At 44.0% G+C, this 21,621-nt stretch overlaps 3 protein-coding genes across 4 annotated transcripts in view; 1 reads left to right on the top strand and 2 right to left on the bottom strand.

Moving 5' to 3' along the window:
- Positions 1 to 2,400: 2,400 nt before the first annotated feature.
- Positions 2,401 to 5,974, bottom strand: LOC308368771 (CDGSH iron-sulfur domain-containing protein 1). 2 transcript variants are annotated; one of them, XM_080843029.1, is made up of 3 exons: positions 5,811 to 5,974; positions 4,363 to 4,568; positions 2,401 to 3,160 (listed from the first exon to the last, which is right to left on the bottom strand). In XM_080843029.1, exons 1-3 carry the CDS (start codon positions 5,884 to 5,886, stop codon positions 3,071 to 3,073), a joined length of 372 nt encoding a protein of 123 aa, XP_080699155.1. In that variant the 5' UTR covers positions 5,887 to 5,974; the 3' UTR covers positions 2,401 to 3,070. The 2 variants fall into 2 exon arrangements, with proteins under 2 accessions (XP_080699155.1, XP_080699156.1); XM_080843030.1 differs by having other exon boundaries at positions 4,363 to 4,538.
- A 1,834-nt stretch (positions 5,975 to 7,808) lies between these two features.
- On the bottom strand, positions 7,809 to 16,553 carry ube2d2 (ubiquitin-conjugating enzyme E2D 2). The gene is made up of 7 exons (XM_080843929.1): positions 16,315 to 16,553; positions 14,643 to 14,706; positions 12,368 to 12,399; positions 12,166 to 12,243; positions 10,744 to 10,849; positions 9,441 to 9,534; positions 7,809 to 8,388 (listed from the first exon to the last, which is right to left on the bottom strand). The coding sequence occupies exons 1-7, from the start codon at positions 16,336 to 16,338 to the stop codon at positions 8,343 to 8,345; spliced, it is 444 nt and encodes a 147-aa protein (XP_080700055.1). The 5' UTR covers positions 16,339 to 16,553; the 3' UTR covers positions 7,809 to 8,342.
- Positions 16,554 to 18,298: 1,745 nt separating this feature from the next.
- Positions 18,299 to 21,621, top strand: part of ppp3cb (protein phosphatase 3, catalytic subunit, beta isozyme) — a gene marked incomplete at both ends in the record, with an annotated part of 58,289 nt that continues 54,966 nt past the window's right edge. The window contains one exon of the mRNA XM_080842993.1: positions 18,299 to 18,353. Coding sequence (XP_080699119.1) covers positions 18,299 to 18,353 — 55 coding nt within the window. The remainder of the gene's footprint in view (positions 18,354 to 21,621) is intronic.

Below are 21,621 nucleotides of genomic sequence, written 5' to 3'. Positions count from 1 at the left end.
AGGGGCCCGGAGAGCCTCTCTAATACCCTGATTTCACAGCCTCCACCGGATCCGCTGCGTTTAAGCCTTTAGAGCGCCGTGTTGTTTATGCAGCACGCGACGGCCGAGCACTCGCGGCGTTGCAGCTCTGTTCCGCCGCGGTGGCTGCGCGCCTGGCCCCCGTTATCTCGCGCGGAGTCCACACACCGCATTCTCCACAGCCCGCTCCCGACTGAGGTGATCTAGGTCGCATTCTTGATTCCCCCCCCCCCCCCCCTCCCTTCTAGACCTTGGTTCCACAGCACACACGCATAGGCCTATTCTCAAACACATATGAGATGCGCATCAATACTCCCTCTAAGGTGATAAGAATGATCAATAAAAAAAAACTAAAAAAAAAAACTAAAACCTGGTCAATGTTAAACTCTGTTCTTTGTAGCCTAAGCAGGGTCGCTCGCAAACGTCATCTGCCATTCTAATAAAACACTCTAATCTCCAAAACTTAAAATTCGAGTGGAGCCATATCCATGCAATGCTATGTTACAACAAATGGTTGTACTGGGCTCACACATACTTTCCTTTTAAAAGGAACTTGTAAGAGATCAGGGCAAAAACTCAGAGGAACTTTAGGGTTCTAGAGTTTTTCAGTATTCTTCAGTGTCTGTGGCCGTAGGTGTTTCTGAGTGTTTTTGCCTGTGGTGAGGCACACACACTCACAAAGGCTTCAGTCCTGCATGCAGTACTGCTGAGCTCACACACCAGGAAGGACTGGGCTTTCACACGACAGTCCATGCCACAGCTTTCAGAAGACACTCTGTGCCAGGCCCTGCCTGCCCCCCTGGCTGCTCTCTTAATAAGTGTGCATCTATATATATTTGTGAGTGTGTGTGGTTTCACTTCGCATCTGTCTCTCATGTTTTCTCTCCTGCGGCAAGACGACGACTAGAGGCTTGAGTGTGTGTGAGAGAGAGTAAATGAGTGTGAGTGTGTGTGTGTGTATGTGTGTGTGTGTTTGTGTTTGTGTCTGTGTGTGATTGAGTGTGTGTGTGTGTGTGTGTGTGTGTGTGTGTGTGTGCTCCTGTGTGGCGGGGGTGTTGGATTAGCATCACATGGTCTGGTCCGGCAGTCCAGACACATGACCCCCTTCACCACAGGAGAGCATAAAGCCCACTTGAAAGACGACAGAAAGAGAGAGAAAGAGAGAGAGAGGAGGGGACTCTTAAAGAGACAGAGGGAAGAAAGGGGGGCGGAGGGGTGGAGAGAGGGATAAAAGAAGGGAGAAAAAAGAGGGAGCAAACGTACGTCCGGTTTCTCAGACACTGTGGAATGCCAGCAGCCGGCTCCCCAAACACACGGAAACACTGCCGAGCCGTTCCCCTGGAGACCTGCTCACACTCTTTCTTTCCCTCTCTCTCTCTCTCTTATCCCTCAACCTCCGCTCACACTCTTTCTTTCCCTTTCTCTCTTTCATCCCTCGCCCTCTCTATGGCTTTTTCTCTCTCCTCTTTACCCCCGCCGCTCATTCTTGCATGCCTTGGTGTTGCACTATATGCAAGGCCTTCACTCTACCTTTTCCTGTTTTTTCCCCAGCTTCCTCCAGGTGCTATCTCTCTTTTTTCTCTCCTCTCCCTCCTTCTCCTCTCACCTCCAAAGAAACCAGCTTCTCTCTGGCCTTTGGGGTTCCTGCAGTGAAGCGACTGCTACCCACAGTGCCTCAGGACTCACTCCTACACACACACACACATTTGCAGCTGTGGAAATGACATGAATAATTAATACAGAGAGGTGCGGGAGCTCTGAATGGACTCCCCCTGGACACCAAACACCTTACCTATAAAACACTCTCTCACACACCCTCCCTACCTCTCTCACACACACACACAAACACACATACCTCCTTTCCGGTAAAATATGAGCACAGGCTTTCCAAGAGACTTGTTCAAAGAGCTGTAGAATGAGTTCAAGTGAACGCAAGATGTGGAAATATATTAGAAGGTCGCTCAAGTGTGTTAATCATCAATATGTGTGGCAGGATTTAGTAAGGACTATAGATTGTGTTGAAACTTTGTCAGTGGTTATCACATTGTTTTAGTGAATCAGTGAACATCACAGGACAGAACAAAGGTTTGGGTAGTTAAGGTATCGGTGTAGGTGAAAACCACACACACACTCACACACAGTCATTGGGGAGATCTGACAGGGGCAAGACCACAACTGCCATCTGGTGGTTACAGGAGGTATTATATCAAATCTTGGACACCATGAAGGGAAAGTGGAAAATGTAGTAGGCTTCTTGCTCCCTGCAGTACAAACGACAGGCAAAAGAGAGATTTAAGTTTAAGACTGTATGATTTGTCTTAAATGTGAGTGTCTTTGGAATGAGTAACACTACGGTGTAAAACAGCTCAACCAAATCCAAGGCAAGGAGACAAACGTTTATTCCAAACATCTCTTTGCTGGTTACAGGACAATAAAGATCACCACATAGTGACAATACACATTTACTTTAGTGTATTTTTTTTTTTATGCAGCTTTGAAAGGGTCACCAGGAAACAGCTAACTCTCAGCCAGACCAGGCCCAGGTCAGCCCAATCTCCTGGCAGTTGTCACATCCAGGCAGTTCAGCTGAGTGGCTTGGCTGAGAAAAGCATTTGTGTGCATTTATGTGTGAGAATGCTTGTGTGTGTGTCTGTGTGTGTGTGTGTGTGAGAGAGAGATGGTGTGTCTGTGTATGTGTGTGTGTGTGTGTGTGTGTGTGTGTGTGTGTGTGTGTGTGTGTGTGTGTGTGTGTGTGTGTGAGGAAGCACTGAAGCAGCTCATCTCTCACTCAGTTCGGGGCATGTGCTCTGTTTGTCTACTCATCGGGACTCTGCCATCATCTCACTCATTAAAAAGTCACATTCCCATTATAAGGCGATAATGTTTTTGGCTATGAAATATCAGGTGCGTATTGCACAAATATACAGATTATTTTGAATGCATTTGTCTGATAAACTGCCAAAATAAAAGCAGCAAAAGCATTGAGCTGCATACGCACACACACTCACACACACACATACACACACACACACGGCTGTCCAGCACTGGGGACTTAGGCATCCTTCTTCTTGATGATCAGAGGGCCAACATTGTCACCAGTCTCTTCATTGTGTTTGGCGTGTGCGCCATCACAGTATGGAAACTGCAGAGAAAAATACACACATCAAAATCAATTAAGCACTACACATGTTCCAAGGCAAACCTAGCCATTAAAAGAGTAACTTTCACAATAGCACCTATCTTAAGTGTGTGTGTATGCATGTTTGTGTGTGTTTTAGTTGCAAAAAGTCCAAGCCACCACAGTCTTCTACTATCTGAAACACTGCACACAGACACACACACACAGTACACTTCACACACAGAGACAGAGAAAGACATACTCTTAACTTAACAGAATACCCCTGCAATTGAGAATAACATTGTGGAAAACTATACACCACATCAGGTAAACCAAACCACAATATCTCCTCAAACACGCTATTCACCAAACCCATTACACAGTCAAACACTGGCGCTCAACTGTTTTGGGGTGCCTTTCTAGAAAGAGTGGTTGTCTTACTATGGTGCTCAACTGATCTTGGGTGCCTTTCTAGAAAGAGTGGTTGTATAACTATGGTCACAAGCTCCATTGTTACAACTGTGGTTCAGAAATGTACTGTTTCCAGAAACCAATCATCTGAACTGACCTGTAAAAGGTAGGAAGGAACCAAAATAAAAGTCGTAGCTTTCAGAGAAAATCACCATAAATGGAGTCAGACAAACAACATTGTGCCTTGTTCTTGATAGCTATCTCTATTTTGTGTGATGCAGGTGTATTTTGTGGTTACACAATACACTACACTGTGGTTTACTGTATAATTACACTGTAACAAAAGCTTGGAAATGTGGTTTGATTTCAAGCTGTCTCTAAGTGTTTGGACAACTGCATTTCATTGACTGCATTTCATCTAAAATAAAGTCAAGATGGGGTAACTGAAGAGATAAGAAACTATAAATGCTGGTAGCGAATGTAATATGTATACACCATTGTGATTTAATGTTCTTTAAATGCAATCAAATAAATATATAAGCAGTACGCACAGTGCCATTGTGACAATGATTTTTATTGATGACATAATTATGTATTATCAAAATACAAATTATTATTGGATGACTACACTCACTACAGGGTCTGGCTCGCCTATATGGTTTTGGCATGTACGTGTATGTGCCTGTCTAATTATGTACGTGTCTATGGATCTTAATTGCAAACCTGAGATCCCATTGTTTACAGTGTTGGTAATCTGAGTGTGTGTGTATGTGTGTGTGTGTGTGTGTGTGGGTGCATTTTAATTGCGTGGATACCTTCTTAGATCTCCAGCAACGGCAGTAGACAGCTTTGGAGCCAATGTCCTCCATGTCAAAGCTGTGCACCACCTTGGAGCTGTCTTTCTTCACGGCCAGGTTCACATGGCCCTTAGAGCCACTGCTGCCCCCGCTGAAGTACCGGCGCACCAGGTACGTGCCCAGCACTGCAGCCACTGCAACAGGAACGATGGTGGTCAGCTGGTCTGCAAACGCACAAACATAAGGCACTTCTACATTGATCTATTAGTTTTTATTTATATCTAAAGGCATGACTCACCGTCGTAAAGAGGCTAAATTTAAAATGGCTTGAGAACAATCTACGTCCGTTACATTTTAAGCGGGTTCTGTGTGGAACGTAAACTAATCTTTGCAGCACAGCCTAATCTAAGAAAGTATGTTATAAGTAGGCTACCATGCAACTGGGTCAACAGGAACTCCTCTAACGGTATATGGTTTAGGCTACTTCACGCATCGCAATTTTAACTAAACGTCATATTTCCAGGTTATGCAGTGTAGCCTACTGTCAGAACCACTCTCGTGTTCTCTCTGGCTCGCGCGGCCTCAGATGACCTTTTTGTATGAAACCGGATCCGGGGATTCCGCACAATATCCACCACACGGGCTCGCTGCTGCACACACAAAAAAAATACACGCCTAATAACTCGAAACGATAGACTACACATAAATAGTAATATCGCACACAGGCTACAATACAAAGAAAAACACGTTTGTGTTTTCAGTTCATTCTGCTTTTCAAGGGCAAATAAGGGTTTCCTAGTCACGTTTCAAGAATATCCCTTTTAACAGAAAGGTAAAGCACCATCCGAGATAAATCTGGGTTACCACTGATTTGGGTTGATGTAGCTAGACTAGTTTAACCTATATCGTAACCATGGCGACAAGGGTCTAATCAGGTGAGGACCACGAGTTTCCAAAATGCGCCTCTCTTCTGGCAAAGACCCGTCCGGCCGCGGTGGTCAGGCATCGGATTTGCCCTCTCACCTACAGTCAGCTCAGGGGCTTTAGGGCTTAAGGAGCACGGGGATGTATGGCACCTATGGGTTATCTGGAGGAAGGATGCAAACCACAACCCCTGTACAGACATCAGTGTCTTGTTGTGGCGAAGACAGACCCGAACGTTAAAACTTTCGCTCGCTAGTGTCACCGCAATTCTTCATAGTAGGCTAGCCTGTAGTCTATCCATAGTTTACAGAATAACACTTCTGAAATAGGGTAAACTATTTTTGGATTACACTTGGACGTAGGCTTATGCCAATCACCAACAAGCTGGCAACAAATTTTCCCCCTAGGTAGGCTAGGGTCACCAGAGGTAGTTGACCATTCATGGCTGCCCTGTTCATAATATAAATAAACACTGTCACTTGAACATTACGCTACTGGCTATATAATTATAGCAAGTAATTTAAACATTTTGATTTACCTACCTTTAGAAACTCTGAATCCTGAGCTGACTGCAGATGTGGGTAAGGTGGGGAGAGGCGGGAAAGGAGGCGAAGCCATCCTAGTTTGAGTTACAATACAATGAGAAATGAGTTGTTAACAAGGTCAGTAAACTGCAGGTCTGCACCTTGTCCTTATCCAGCTTGAGGTGACGGGACTCAGCTGCGTCACATGTGAGCTGACCAATAGGGTAAAAAGCTCGGACGGATCGCATTGAGCACGGATGGAGAGAGCATTGTACAGGAGTTTCCGCGATTCTAATTCCATATATAGGAATTAGAATCCTACTTTTTGTCAAATTCAGTTAATTGCTCCTCGCGGTCCTCTAGCTTCCAGTTTTTTTGCGTTAAAAAAACTCTAGTGTCCAAACATCTCCGACCGAGCCATAAACTATCCCAGAACTGAGCCAATAAGTCTAAATTCATTTTAGTGTGCGTGCGAGTAGTTTGAACTCACATAAACAGGTAGACTTACTTGAGCTTGAGCAACCACTGTAAAATCATATGGACATTAGAAACGTCATCCTTTAGGTAGGAGCTGAAACAGATGTCGGTCAAAATGTATTTCAATTTTACCTATTACTTTCTAACATTGATTCTTAACAGAAACTATTTTATTAGGCTGAAGTGAATTCCCTACACCAGTTTTTTAAAATCCTACCAGTGCCACCTACTGTTCAGAAAGAAAACTACCAAAGTGAACTGAGCACATTGACGTGCCAAAATAAGTTAAAGAAAACTAACACCATTACATATTTTTATATTAATCTGACCGTTTAGAGCGAATACGGTTTTACACATTCCAGGGCAGTGAAACGTTACCAACATACAAACAGTTTTTGCTTTTACGTCACGAGATAGGCTACTATGGAATTTCGAGAGCGAAATATGACTGAGCGCTCCCAAGAGCCCTGTAGTTGAAGCTTTTCTGTAATGGTGATTTCCACATTTCTCACATAACGGGACCGAAATAACGTCCACCAAAGCAGCCCCACTACAAACAGGAAGGAAATGGGTTGATTCCACCTGAATGCCAAGGTGTTGCTAGGGTAAGATCAAAACTTGGTTGACACAAGCCAACAAAAGCACAAACTTACCCAAAAGTAAACCAGGCATCTGAATACATTGAGACTTTAGTAATCATTTTATTACACAGTCTTTAATCAACACACAAAGCCCAATGGAGCTTTCCGGTAATTAAATATACAGAGTTTTGTGTGTATGTATGTATGTGTGTGTGTGTGTGTGTGTGTGTGTTTGGAGGAGATCCTCTGCTGGAGGGGTGGGGGGGGGAACAGGGGCAAGTGGGGGAACAGGGAGCGGGGGCAAGTGGAGGGGGCCAGCATGCACCCCCACAGCTGCATGTTAGCTTCTAAAACAAAAACACAACCTAAGGCTCAAGAGCCAACCAGAGAACACAAGGACTCAACTAAATAAGGACTTAAATAAACTGGTCCACATCTTGCCTGTTTGTTTGTGTGTGTGTGTATAAATATGTGTGCATGTGTCAGTGTGTGTGTGCACGCATTTTGTGAGTGAGAGGGAGAGTTTGTGTGTATGTGAGGGAGGGGGGTGGGAAAGAGGGGTGTGGGGGATGAAGGACAGACAGTCATGGTTATGGCGAATGACATTTTTTTTTTAATATATATATTTGCAGAATTCAAGTCCTTTAGAATGATCCAAAAGATCAACGGTCGTTCCCCCTTTAAATGGTCTGCTATGATTTTATTTAAAAGAATTCCTTAAAGATTTTATACAAAATACAAGCCAGCATACCCCTCCACTGACCCAAACAATAGGAAGAAATAAAAAAGGCAAAACCAGAGGAAAGAAAGAGAAAAAAAAAAACACCCCCATCCTTCCCCGCAAATACAAGCACGGGCCATGAAAAAGGATGAGAAGATGAAGGTCCATTATATCGTCAACACCCCTCCATCCCACCCACTCCACCCCCCTCCCCCCCCACTCCATGGACACCAGGCCCCAGCACATCCTTGTTTACTACTTAAAAAAAAAAAAAACACATTTTTTATTTATTTACCATGTCTTTCAGAATGACGAATGAAGGAATGCTTACGGAAAAAAACAATTGCAGCGCAGCGCCAGCTAGTTCTGACTGACCCTCGGAGCGGGCTGGGCTGGTCGCCGTTGCGACAAGAGGCGGGAGCAAGACATGGAGCGTGCGTTTGGGGCAAGTCAGGGGAGGGAGAGATGAGAGGATGAGAGATGGAGAACAGGTGGATAGAGAGGAAGACAGGGAGGGTGGGGTCGCGTGGGTGGGGAAGAGAAAGTATGTACACACCATGTCTGCTGGGCAAGGGGAGGGGTCAAAGAGGGGAAGGGGGAGTGGCACGGAGTAAAGCACTCCAATGGAATTTGAGACCTGTTTTTGTTTGCTTTTGTTTTTTTCTTTTTCTCTTAAACTTTCGAATGTCGCCGTGGATACGGAGACAAGAGAGGTGGCGTGGGCTGTTTGTTTATTCATTTGTTTGTCCGCCGTGAATCCGAGCTCCAGAACTACATTGCATACTTTTGTGTCCATTCCCGAGCTATTCTGTTGTACCTGCAGGAGAAGAGAAGAACCCAGTTCAGAAAAACACAACGCCCAGCTCTCTGCTCAACCAAATTAAGACGAAGGCATTGTGACATAGCATTTAAAGGTTGTAAAGCATCCCAAACACAAAGACTAAAAATACCAAGACTTAACACAGGAAAAGCAGGAAAGCACACGTAAGGGTAAAAGGAAGTTAGGAGATGTGATTCTGCAGGGGAAGCCTTGACAGTACTTTCAACAGGCTTCTAATCGATAGTTTCAACAAGTGGTTTCCAGACTGTGAACCTGGCCCTACAAGCCTAGGTTGATTAGTGATGTGTACTGACGTCTGCAAGCATGCGTGAGTGCATACACACCACTTCACACTGCCTGTTGGATAATGTCAAAGCTCTGCACCACCTTGAGGTATATCACACATTATTTAGAGGCCAGCTTTGACTAAGGACTACAGTATTGAGAACATGCTCCACACGTATGAAGAGATATTCCTTCAGGTTTATGTGTACGTGTGTACAGCAAAAATCACCTTTCCAGGTCAGTCTTAGCTGTGTTGTCTGTAAAACACACATCATGGTGACATGTCCCGTTTAAACAATGACAAGTATGAACTATGAAATGATATGGACAAAGACACTATCAGGAAAATAATCTGAAGTTTTCTGAGACATAATTTTGTTGTTTAGAGTACAATATTTATATCCAAATACATACAATTTGAGTAAAGAGTTAACATTATGCTGAACCACAGAGTACCTGATCATGACATCATGACAGCTACAGCTGCTATGACTACGCAGCACCTTCTGCTTCCAGGTTCAGGGTCAAAGGTCAACATATTATAACTCAAGAGTGACAAGAATTTGACCATTCGGCAAAAGGCGTTGGGTAAAACTGCAGTTTGTCGCTGTGATGTCCCTCTACACACTATCACCGATGTGTACACATCTTGTGTATATGAGACTGTGTGTGTGTACACATATGCATCTAACTCTCACTTTTCCTTGAAGGGCTACAAGACGCTGTGTGTGTGTGTGTGTGTGTGTGTGTGTGTGTGTACTCACTTTTCCCTGTCAGTCTTGTAGATGCGGGCGATCTCGGGTACGAGAGGGTCATCTGGGTTTGGGTCACAGAGCAGAGAGCAGATAGACAGAAGGACTGTGGAGGTAAAAGTAGAGCTATTACTCAAATACAAATATATACACAGCTAACAAACAAACCCATACACATACACATGCATGCAGGGTGCGCGCACGCATGCACACGTGCACACACACACAAACGCACGCATGAACGCGAGCGCACACACACGCACACACACACTAGAGACAGGAGGACTGAAGTGTTGACACCGCTTTTAATGCAGATATTTTTGCAAAACAAAACACTGAGTTTATTATTGCACAATGTGGGTGAGTTTCTGTTCCTCAATACGGTGCTACAGACTAGGGAACAATGAGATATATTCTATCTACTCTATTCACACATTAGGTGCACAATGCTTCTACCGCATGACTATACAAAGGATAGAATATTTGAACATATTTCATCTAACAGACAGACAACCGAGGCTGAGAACAAGACCTGCTCACACCCTCACCATCAGTGCACCCACTAAGTCATGGGATAACCTTTTATTAGGATAGTCCATCTACAGAGACTTCACAGATGGTTTAAGTTCAAGGTCGTCATTCTAATTGTTTACTGAATATCACCTTATCCAAACCTTAACCATACATTGTAGCTAACAGTCTCAGATAGTTTGTATTTCCATCTTCATAAAGTGCGACCAACAACGGCAATTTAAAGAGCACCAGGAAGAAAGCAAAGAAAGTCCTATACAAACGTTAATATGTTGGTATGGCAGCAAAAAACTCCAAATCTCAACTAAAGCCAAATGAGTCCACAACCCAACTACTCAGAATGCCTGGGACCTCTTCCTCAAGCAAATGTACAAATGGTAAATTGAGAACAAGGCAGAATTCCTCACAGACTGCAAAGGGAAGAGTATTCAAGTGTGTTTGTTGTGAGACAACCAAGACCAAGAGATGCCTGAATATGCTTATGGCCTATGTGCAAAACAACAGTACAGCTTCTGCAAGCTGTACATTCTTCCGCTCAACCAGAAATACATGTTTGACAGTATGCGTCATAAATCTTCATTGGGTCTGAAAGCACATGCAAGTGTTTGTGTGTGTGTGTGTGTGTGTGTGTGTGTGTGTGTGTGTGTGTGTGTGACACGAGTGTGACAGTAAGGGTGTGCAAGTGCCCTGTGTATATGTGTGAGTGCGTGCGCGTGCGTGTGCGTGTGCGTGTGCGTGTGCGTGTGCGTGTGCGTGTGCGTGTGCGTGTGCCAGTGTGCATTACCTTTGGAGATGGTGAGGGCGGGGGACCACTGTGACCTCAGAATGTCGAGACAGATGCTTCCGTTGCTGTTGATATTCGGGTGGTAGATTCTTGTGGTGAACGCAACCTGCATGCAGTGAAAAGGGGGCAAACATTAACAACACGCTGAGTGAAAGAGTACAGGTACTTCACAGACAACTCTGAAAATATCAATTTTGACACACATTCATAACACTAAATGGTAAGCTGCCCTGTTATAATACAGTGAAATAATACAATAATGAATATTTGACTTGACAATTTGCCAGCAAGAGGGCCCATACACTTACTCCTTCAAAACAATTACATTCAGTATTTAAAAGAGTTAAAGAGGGACTTTAGGATTTTTGGGTCCATACTTTTACTAAGGACAACTAATGATCAAAATTCGTCCAGCACTGAGTTAGAACACTTTAACCGGCAACCGACAAATGGCTATAGGATGTAATTCTATGGGGCATTCATCCGTGTCAATAAAACCACCTTTTTCCGCCAATGAAAAAACTCAGAATGTAATCATAAGTGTCTGACTACTAGAAAGGAGCCCTACAGAGATAAACCTTAGCCTGTGTACCTCAATAACTGTAAAGAAGCTCAAGCTGAACAAAACAGTTTGGTCCCAAAAAACATCTAAAAATAGGATATAAGATCTGGACATAAACGGGCCACTTGTAGCTGACCTCAAACAGAACAAGAATGACTAAAGAACCATAACCCACTGATCACCCTCTTTAACAACACTACGGAGTCGCTTCAATAGCTCAAGTACCAGCAGCAGTTCCACACGTGGCACGCACTTTCACACCATTAGAACTCAGTTATAGCCAAACCTGGGCAGATGTGGGGGGTGGGGAGGGGAGAAGGAAGAGCAAAATAAAACACAGGAAACTATAGCTTCACCACTTTTGTTCTGCATGTTACACAAAAACAAAACAAAAACCTGAAACACTCTGCACATGTCCATCCAAAAAACCTACAATAAGAATGATTTATCTAACAAATAAAAAAAGGCTTGACTAGACTTGATAATAATGGTAAAAAAATCTGGGTGTATCCATATGTTTTCCACTCTGAGCCTCGCCAACAGTGTGGTGTGCGTCACTGTGGCTGCTGTATGTTGCAGTGAGTCACGTGTTCGGGGGTTACATGCAATTTAGGTTGCATAATGTACAGAAAGAACAAGACCACAGTGCCATTACCTAACTTTTTAATAATCGACTGCCTGCACCTAACCTGGCCTCAGCTGGGCCCACCCTAACATCAGCATAGAGACCATCGCACCTGCCCTTCACACTCATATGCAGGCCAACTTTGGCTACATTCCCAAATGTTCTGCAAAACTGCACTGACAGCTGTCTATAGACTACATTACCCAAGGTACCCAATAAGTTCCTAGCACCTCACCTTTGGCGGTTTGAAAGGGTAGTCTGTGGGGAAGTGAATAGTGAGGAAAAACACTCCACCCTGATAAGGACTGTCATTCTGTTCAGAAGAGAAACACATGGTTATTTCTGAACACAGACAACACATACGGCCTTCAAACAACTCCCATGAACATAATAATTTCATTTTATTTGTAAAGAACATGTAAAACACAGGTACTTACTGGTCCCATTATTGTCGCCTGCCAATGAAACACTAAGGAGGAGGGAGAAGAAGGAAATTGAATGAGAGAAATGGTCGGCCACTCGATATGAATTATATGTAAGTGTAAATTATATGAAAAATTGGTGTGGGAAACCCATCTCCCCTTCATTTACCAAACACATGTAACATGCAAAACCACTAGTACTGCCTGGCCTATGAAAAACTGTTTGCGGCATACTTCAAAACTAATGGAACCCTGTATGTTTTATGTTACTGCTGGTTTCACTCACATGTCTTATCAGTTAAGTTCACTGCTCTATAAATGAAACCAGTTTTACACTGGACGTCAACACTTAATATATCTGGAGGACAATAGCTTTCCAGATAGGAACTGTCTGATATGTAAACAGCTCAATATGTATTTTCTGCATTGTCACCGCTCGGGAAGAACCTGTGTGTTCACTTGACACACACCTTTCAGGTTATCGTGAGTCACTTTATGATCTTCAGTGTCTAGTTCAGCTTTCAGATTTGGCGAAACTCTGCTGACATTTGAGGTCAATAGCCAGTCAAACTACACACCTCCCTTCCGTGTTTATTGGCTGGGATTGTTTATGGCTCAGCTCAAACCACCATGTCAGTTTCTTGTTCATAGGAGTTTTTAGAACGCAAACACTAAGCGGAAAGCTAAAGGACAAGAGGAGCAATTCACTGAATATGACAAAAAGTGTATGGGATTGAAATAACGGTTTTACGCCTTTTTGTGCCATTTTCTTTAAACATTGGCCGTAGGGGCCCCTTCAATTGACAAACAAATCTATCAATCTATGTTTTGGGGAAAACCTGAACCCTCTGGCTGGCTGTAAAAGATCAGGTGGGGGTAGGAAGTAGCGACATTTCCTTGTACAGCTCAGGTATTGTGATGCAACAGACCAACATGCCACCATTTTTGGCAGCAGGGGCCCCTCGCTCACAATGATAACTGTGCATCACCATGACGATGGTCAGGGGAGTGGGGGGGTTCTAAACATTCTTTTACAGGTCCCGGCCTGGGGTTGCACAGCAACAAATTAAATTAACTAACACTAGAAGTTTGTGTTTAACATTAGTCATCAAGCCAGACAGCGTTCATCAAAGTATGTGATGCTCCTGGTTCACAAACATGTTTGCAATGCAAATAAATACAAGGAGAAGCGACACCAAAACATCTACAAATATTTAAATATCTAAATCGACACACAGCAATATTTACACCACACCCAACACTAACTAAGCAGAGACTGAAGAGAACTATGTGAAACCCTTACCCACACACTAAAACTACTGATGAAAGGGGTACCGCGCTGCTCCATCAACACCAAACTGTAATCTATTTTTGGAAATGAATCACTTTTTTCCTGTGGGCCTGCACACAATATACCTGCCCTAAACTATCATGCCCTAAACTGTCATGCCCTAAACTACCGTGCCATGTGATTACCCTGAAGACTGGGCCTCGCCTGTACCAACACCACCTGTTGTTTGGTTTTTCAGCGGGCAGTCCTTCGTTTTTAATGTCATTCATATCGTCTGCAGTAGCCTCGTCTTTAGCTAATCATTTGACTCAGGTTGGAAAACGTTGAATAGTTTTCTCCTTGAGAACCAAACAAATACCAGTCATTTTGAAGCACATTTTATTATGCATGCGAGTTAGCCTCTAGAACTGGCATATTCAGAGGTTTTACAGGACCGGCTAACACACACAGTGCTTTGTGGGTATGCTTTTAACCTGCGTCATCATTTACCTAATAGATTAAATCTGCAGCGGATATCTATTCATAACTTCAGATCATTTACACAAATTTCAATGGTAGAATTGCAGACATGGTGAACTGTACCTATTCAGCAAAGCACCCTAAATCCGAAACCAACAACAGACCCAATTCAAACAAATAATCCTGGGCCACCACTGTATGGCCATAATACGCGCATTATTCAGCTGACACGAGTGGCTTCACTTACAGGCTATTTTACCTTTTTCAATCTGAGAGTCAATTCCTTCAACTCTATGCCTTTGTGGGAAAATGGTGAAGGTGGTCAACTGCAAAATACTCCTGATCGATCTATCTGGTTCTCAATGAGTGAATTGCTCTAAATGCTTTTAACCACTTATGAAGGCCTGTGACATTGTCAAGTCTCGACTAAAGCAGTAACAGAAGGAGAAATTCTGATCTCATTTGGACAGAGGGGATGTTATGGGTAAACAGCTTGATTGATATGCAAATTGCTGACAGCCATGGTTGATTGACACCTACTGTCATCTCCTACTGGTCCGGCTGAACATTGAGCGGGAGGATCACGAGCCAAATCATTCAACTCCTGTAAGCATAAGACAGTATTAGACACATTCAAACACACAAAGGGGGGAAAAAAACTCCATTAATAACGTGTTCTTAAAAATCCAATTAGAGGAAGTTATCAATAACTTATATCCTCAACCTAGGAATGTGGTACCGTTGACCCTCAATTTGACACCATCAGAGAAGTGCCTTCACTCCAACATTTTCAACTTTCACTACTGTAATCTCACAAAAAAGGAAACTGGTTTCAGGTTAACCCCATCCTAAGAGGAGTGCCCCAAAAACAACTTGCCCCACTCAAGCGTAGAGCCTGTATCAGGACTGTGGGTTTCACTTGACAGTCCATGTGCAGCTATTCAGTTGTAAACAGGCCACAACTGATCAACATTACTTTTGGAGATCTCATTCTCCTATCAGACAGCATTTTAGCGAAGATTAAATAACACATTCTCATTAATCATTACAATCATGCTGGGCTACAACTATAGAGCTTCATTGATCAAATGGCTGATTAGCTAGCTATGGTCAAACATTACGCCGTCTTTGTAACTTGGCTGGATACCTAAATATCTAGATAGCCTAGACAAGTCTCCAGTTGCGATACTGTTCGATCTGAGTACCCGCAGATGGAGACGAACATCATCTCCAGCTCCATAGCATGAAATGATTGTAGGCTCTCTCTGTCTGCTAGTTAACGGTTACGTGCTGTGATATAAGTTCAGACTAACGTCATAGACGTGTGTTCACACAGTTAGCAACAGATAGCTAGTCATGTCCCTGCCAGGCTATATCGCCTCAGCTGGTTGGGCTGCTGAAAATCAAAACGTTTGGCAAAATTCTTGACACGTTCTTGTGTTAGCGCTATGGCTACAGCAATAACTACCAACAACTTAAGTAACATAACTGATTTAGAAATGTTTTCATCTTGAACGCCAACATAGGCGAAGGAAGAGACGTTACTTAAACAACCAGCTATCGCCAGGGCCCTTGTTGGCTAACATTAAGCAGCTATTTCTAGCTGCCTTTATAGTAGAGTAACACATCCATACGATCAACATACTGGATAGCGAGCTACATTAGCTAAATTTAGCACCACGCTAGCATTAAATATATCAAGACAGGGGCACTAACATGCTAAACGTTTAGCTAGTTAGCTACCATCCAAGTTCAACGCATAGCTGTTAGCGAGCTTGTTCACTAGCTAGCTGTCGACCGACAACAGCCGTTTGCCATCAATGGCATATAACGTTACCACCTGGTCCAATTAATTCTAAGTAAATGTTTTATGTAGATAAATGTTGTCAGACTGCATACGAAAGGGGACAGATGCTTAGAGTGAGCTACATTAGGTTCAAAAGGTAGCGGGCCCAAAATGCTGGGCTGAAAGCATCAAACCGTCTTTAGCTAGCTAACATAAACGCTAGCTCTCCTAGGCGCAATGCTACACTGTCATCCTACACCAGTATCCGGGGTTACAACGTTAAAGACGATAGATTTGTGGAATTGACGTGTGTTATAGTTTTAAATGCCGAACGGACATGTTAAGGGGCCCAGTGCTATTACCTCGATCGAAATTTCAAGTGCGAAATAGAAGGCCGACGACGGCACTCGCTGACTTCCTTCTTACCTTATGAATTCTTTTCAGAGCCATTGTTGTGCTTGTGCTGCTGTCACCGAAAACGTGTTATACTCGGTTAAAATGGCGGCTGTTCTCTATATCTGGAGACCAGTGCTCACAAATGTGTTACAATCAATACCTTGGGCTAACACTCGAATTAAAGCTATCTGTCCGGCGAAACCGGTCGATGTAATTTTAAGGCGAAACTGAAAGGTAGTACGGGTAGAACCGCGATCCTTCCTCCTGCAGCAGCGGCTACCAGATCACTCACTCTGCACTGCTCTAATGAAAGCCTTCCGCCGACATGCGCATCAGCTTGCGTGATTGCGCGCCGACTTCTACTGCTATACAGCACCATAGATTACGATGCAACCAATACTGCAAAAGCGCCACAATGGACGATGTACAGTCAGTGTTAGTGTGTTCTGAGCCACAATGGCTACGTCCTAAGCTATGTGTTACTGTTGCATTGCTCAGCGTCAATAATCGTCATTGAGCAGTGTTCGATTACATAAAACAATTTCAGATAACAATTCATCTTATAACACATTTATTTAAGGTGAACTGGCATTGCAGACCCTTGAGTTTGAGGCTATAGTGTCGAGCACTGACACTAGCCATTACATCGAATTACTCGGAAGAGAGGAAGTTTAATATGCGCGGAGGGATATGCATTGACTTATGGCTTTTATCGCGATGCTTTCGGAGATTTCATACTTATTTAGTCAAAAAGCCGTCATCCCCCTCCACGATGCCAACACCTTGAACGCAGTAGCTACACATGTATATTGTCATGACCCATGTGTGTGTGCGAAATCTAGACAGACGAGAGAGAGAGAGAGACGGTGTTGCGCTGTCAATGGGCTAGGAAGATGTTAGAGCATAAAATAAGCTATAAAATATTTTGGTTTTTAACCTATTTTAAAATGTTCACATGCATAGGCTAGGTAGCCTATACTCCATGTCCTGTTTCGATTGGTAGGCAAGTTCAAACCTAATTTCAATTCAGGCAATTCAGCCCTCTAACAAATAGGCAAGTCTATCCTTCTTCATTAGCCTACAAGGCAAATAAGCCCCACAAATAATTGCCCTACATCGTTTTAATAAGCCATAGCCTCTATCACCTATATCCTAAGACAGGCCGACATATTATCAAGTTCTCTACGTTTTCACCTTTGTGTAGAGCATTCTTTGCATTCCATCACATTCAATAAGCATTTGTCACCGAAAGTATTCGTGTGTGCGTGTGTGTTTACATTTCACTGTGTCTCACTTACTGAGGAATAACAACAGCCTGGGCAATCCATTGTTTTCGCCAAGTCATGGAACACTCCAAATTTCACTGAAATGTAATTTAACTATAGGCCTATAGACCCGCTTAAAATGTACAGGTCCGTGGCATGTTTAAGAGTTTTTTAGGGGCTGTTACAATCTGTCTCTTGTGCTAACTGATTTAAAGCCAGGTTGAATTATTCCAGCATGTTGATTCTGCACCCGTTAATGTAGCGGGTCTCGCTGACAGTCATGGGGATCATCCCACGAGCATCATCCTCCGAGCTGCATGGGTCGAGATGGATGAAGCGCGCGCACGTTCTCAGGGAAACCCCGACAGCTCGTGTCCTGTCTCCACCGGATGGCGGTATGAGGCTGCCCTGTCAGCGTGTGCGTGGGAGTTCCTGCCTTCGCCATGTCAGGGTGGTGCAGGCAACGCTGGGAGGAGACCCTGAAGTAAGCGGAACACCCCCCCCCCCGTCTTCCGTTAAACGACCCCTAACCACCAACACCACCAAACACATAGGCACCCCAGCAGACAACACACTTTCCCCGGGTAAACTGCGGCAGACTTTTCCACCATCAAAGCCCCTTCAGTGGAAAGCGGAGACGCTCCAAGTGATGCTGCTGCTGCTGCAGCCAACGCAGCCCTCGCCCCTGCGAAGACAGAGCTTTATTCCGGGACGGAGACACACACTCGCCTTGTAGTCAACAACTGCCCATGAAGATGTCCAACACCGACATGGGGCTCGACCCGACCGAACGGTTGATTAAAAGTAGGTGCACCGTGTCGGTGGCTATTCTCGTATGCATGGCTTCAGGACCGCTTGCGCTTTTATCTCACAATAAAATTTGTCTCCATCCCAGGTCTTTTGGAGGGGGGTGTTTTTTTGGAAGGCTAATTTTGTTTACTGACAACATTCTAGCAAGATCGCCCGATCGCATTTATTTGCCTTGTTAGCAAGATGAATTGTCAGGCTACACTGACCCCACAAGCCTCATAATATCGACCTCGTCGGATACTATTATTTAATGTAAACTGAATTTGAAGTGACAGATGCGCCTTTGAATGGGATAGAGCTTGAGTAGGTACTGTTGGGATTGCCGTGTGATGCTGAGTTGCTACGGGTTCGTTGGGATGCCTCCGCGCGGCTACTGCGCGAGACCTGGTGATGCAGCAGCATCTCTCGAGCGCATCGCGCGTGCTGTGCATGCGCCTGCTGGTGAATACGTGCACTGTTACAGAATCCCAGAGAGGGAGAGAGAGAGAGTGAGAGAGGAGAGAGAGAGAGATTAGCATCTCGTTCCAATGAAATAGGCTATTTTTTGGCAGTTTGACCATGACAGCGAAAGGACGACTAAAAGGTAGAGAGTGATAACATTTCTTATATTTGTGTGATTGTTGTCTTAACGCTGTGTAGGACACCGATGCCGATTGCAAATCAAACTTGTATCTATATGTATACATATCGATTTTAGACCTAAATAATGTGATGCACGAGATGAAACGAAACGGCGCTTGACCGTGCACACCGGGTAGCCGTGAGGATGCTGTGTGATGTTGGCCGATTTGCGTGATAAAAAGCACTCTTACGATGGTGACATTGGAAGCTTCGCACAGAAAATATTAGACAAGAATGGCATAAGTGTAAGATGTCATGTTGTTTTAGAATATTCAATGTATATCAATACATAGTCTTGGATAGAGAAACGCCGACAAGTGACGAGCTGGCTTTGGCGCCCTGTAGCTATTCTGAGTAATTGGCCAGATTAATGTTTTAGTTTGACCTGAGTAAACTCCAATGACATCCGTACCAAAGCAAAGCGAAAAAAGCCCTCAATTAAATCGGGTGTTGTGAAGCGTAAAATCTCGTATTAGAGACGAGTTTGTGTAGGTCTGAATTACGCCTGCGGAAGAAGTGCGCATCTGCGCGAATATGACGCCAAGTCGCGCACTTCCAGGCGGAGCGCGTTTGTCTCCGGAATCTTGTCCGCCTCACCGACAACCAAAGACAAAATGGAGTTTGGAAATGCCCGCTTGCGTATCAGCATATTGCTCTGTTGGCTGCGAGGCGGCAGAGACTGAAACGCTGCATCGCTGGGTTATGGAATATTGAATGTTTGTATGTTAGGCTGTAGCCTTCTGTGTGGGCGGCGGAGCGAGCTGTGGACAATATGGGTTATTAGATATAGATTTGCTTGTCATGAGCCATAAGAACGTGTTGAGGACTGTAATTGCTGCAGACAATGTTTAGGCTACGAGAGACAGAAAGGGAGCACAGCAGGGATGGAAGGCTTCGTGGGAAGGTATCTGGGCTTGAATTATATCTAGCAGCAGAGGAAATCTTAACAAAGCTCAGTCATCCATGGACACACACACACACACACACACACACACACACACACACACACACACAGAGAGAGGCATACACGCACATATTCAAATTTAACATCACTCACTACAACAGTCATCGTTTGGCTGTCAGAGGCGGATATCTTAACAGTGAAGTAGCCAGGAGGCGGGAGGATGAATGGGTTGCCAGTCTTTCCCTGAGCAGCATCACATATGGAGAGAAAGATGGAGGCATGGCCATAGAGGAGAGAGAAGAGGCTAGATATACAGTCAGATGGAGAGATGGAAGCACACTACAAGCTATATGTTTCATGGATTCTCTGATGCAACAAATGTTGCTATGGTGATGGATCAGGATTTTGAATGCTGGTGTTAGGGTTGTTGAAACAGTGTTATTGCCACCCTGTGCTTTACATTTAAGAGAGAAAGAGGGAAACGTTAGTGGTTGTAAGGTATCCCACAAAGCCACCTTTACCCCCAAAACAGGCAAGGTCATTTCCAGACCTCCCACTCAATTTGGACTGGAGCCTACGTACACTCACTCCCCATACACAATACAGGTGTTTTGTTTTTTACCATAATTCCTCAAAAAACTGTTGGTTTGTTTTTGTGTCCTCCTTCTAGGTGTGCATGGTTGCAAGTATAAAGCGTTATCCATTTGGAACAGTCTCCTGGTATTTTGAAATAGAAGCAATCATAACAGTAATACATTTGAAATTGGATGGATCTCAAGTGATTATTGTACCAGAGTGACATAACTGGTCGTGTTCCAGGTGACCTGAATTGGCTGGGACCCAGCTAGGAGGAAGAGCAGGAAGCAGAATTGCAGAATGGGGAAAGCCTGGAAGAGAGAACATGTTAATGTTCAGGACCAAAGCTTACCTCCTATACCTATGAACTATCAGAGTGAAGAATACATCAGAAATGTTAAGGCTCACCAGCTTTATCTCAAGGGTTTCTGCATTGGATTTTAAGAAGGAAGTCTCACTGAAGTGACACACAAACGCACACACAAAAACACAAACATACACACACACACACACACACACACACACACACACACACACACACACACACACACACACACACACACACACACACTCTCTCTCTCTCTCTCTCTCTCTCTCTCTCTCTCTCTCTCTCTTTCTTACACAGACACACAGACACACACACACACATAGTGAACCAACTGATACATGTGTAACAGATAGGACCTGGGCGGTCCACACCGTGGGCATCAGCCAGAGTTGAGCTGCAATATCACCACTGGAAAACAACACATGCCTCATAGCCTGATTAATGCAATGCATTTTGCCAGATGCTTCCTAGCCTGGTGCTCCTTTCTAAATCTACATTTACTGAATAGAGCACTATTAAAAGCATATCTCATATCAGTCTAGAGGCTCTGCCTTTGGATTATTTGTAATAGACTGATTGGTGTAGACTGATTAAACATTTGGGCTGCTATGTCAGAAGAATATACTGGGTAATATCTAAGGTTTTGAAAGTATACACTACACTTTGGCCTGCTGTATCAATGATCACTCGTGTTCAGACACACAGATACAGACCCAGGCACAGACACACTCTCTCTCTCTCTCTCTCTCTCTCACACACACACACACACACACACACACACACACACACACACACACACACACACACACACACACACACACACACACACACAC

This window comes from Sprattus sprattus, assembly GCF_963457725.1.
Source record: "Sprattus sprattus genome assembly, chromosome: 8".
Taxonomy (NCBI): Eukaryota; Metazoa; Chordata; class Actinopteri; order Clupeiformes; family Clupeidae; genus Sprattus; species Sprattus sprattus.
This window is presented reverse-complemented; position numbering and strand designations above follow the sequence as displayed.

Coding starts and splice junctions, on each gene's coding strand:
- ube2d2 (XM_080843929.1), bottom strand. CDS start 16,338: ATGGCTCTGAAAAGAATTCATAAG. Junction 10,850..12,165: donor ACCCTTTCAAACCGCCAAAG/GTGAGGTGCTAG, acceptor CACTGCATGCAG/GTTGCGTTCACCACAAGAAT. Junction 9,535..10,743: donor CGCCCTCACCATCTCCAAAG/GTAATGCACACT, acceptor TTACCTCCACAG/TCCTTCTGTCTATCTGCTCT.
- LOC308368771 (XM_080843029.1), bottom strand. CDS start 5,886: ATGGCTTCGCCTCCTTTCCCGCCTCTCCCCACCTTACCCACATCTGCA. Junction 4,569..5,810: donor AGGATTCAGAGTTTCTAAAG/GTAGGTAAATCA, acceptor GTGCGTTTGCAG/ACCAGCTGACCACCATCGTT. Junction 3,161..4,362: donor GTTGCTGGAGATCTAAGAAG/GTATCCACGCAA, acceptor TTTTCTCTGCAG/TTTCCATACTGTGATGGCGC.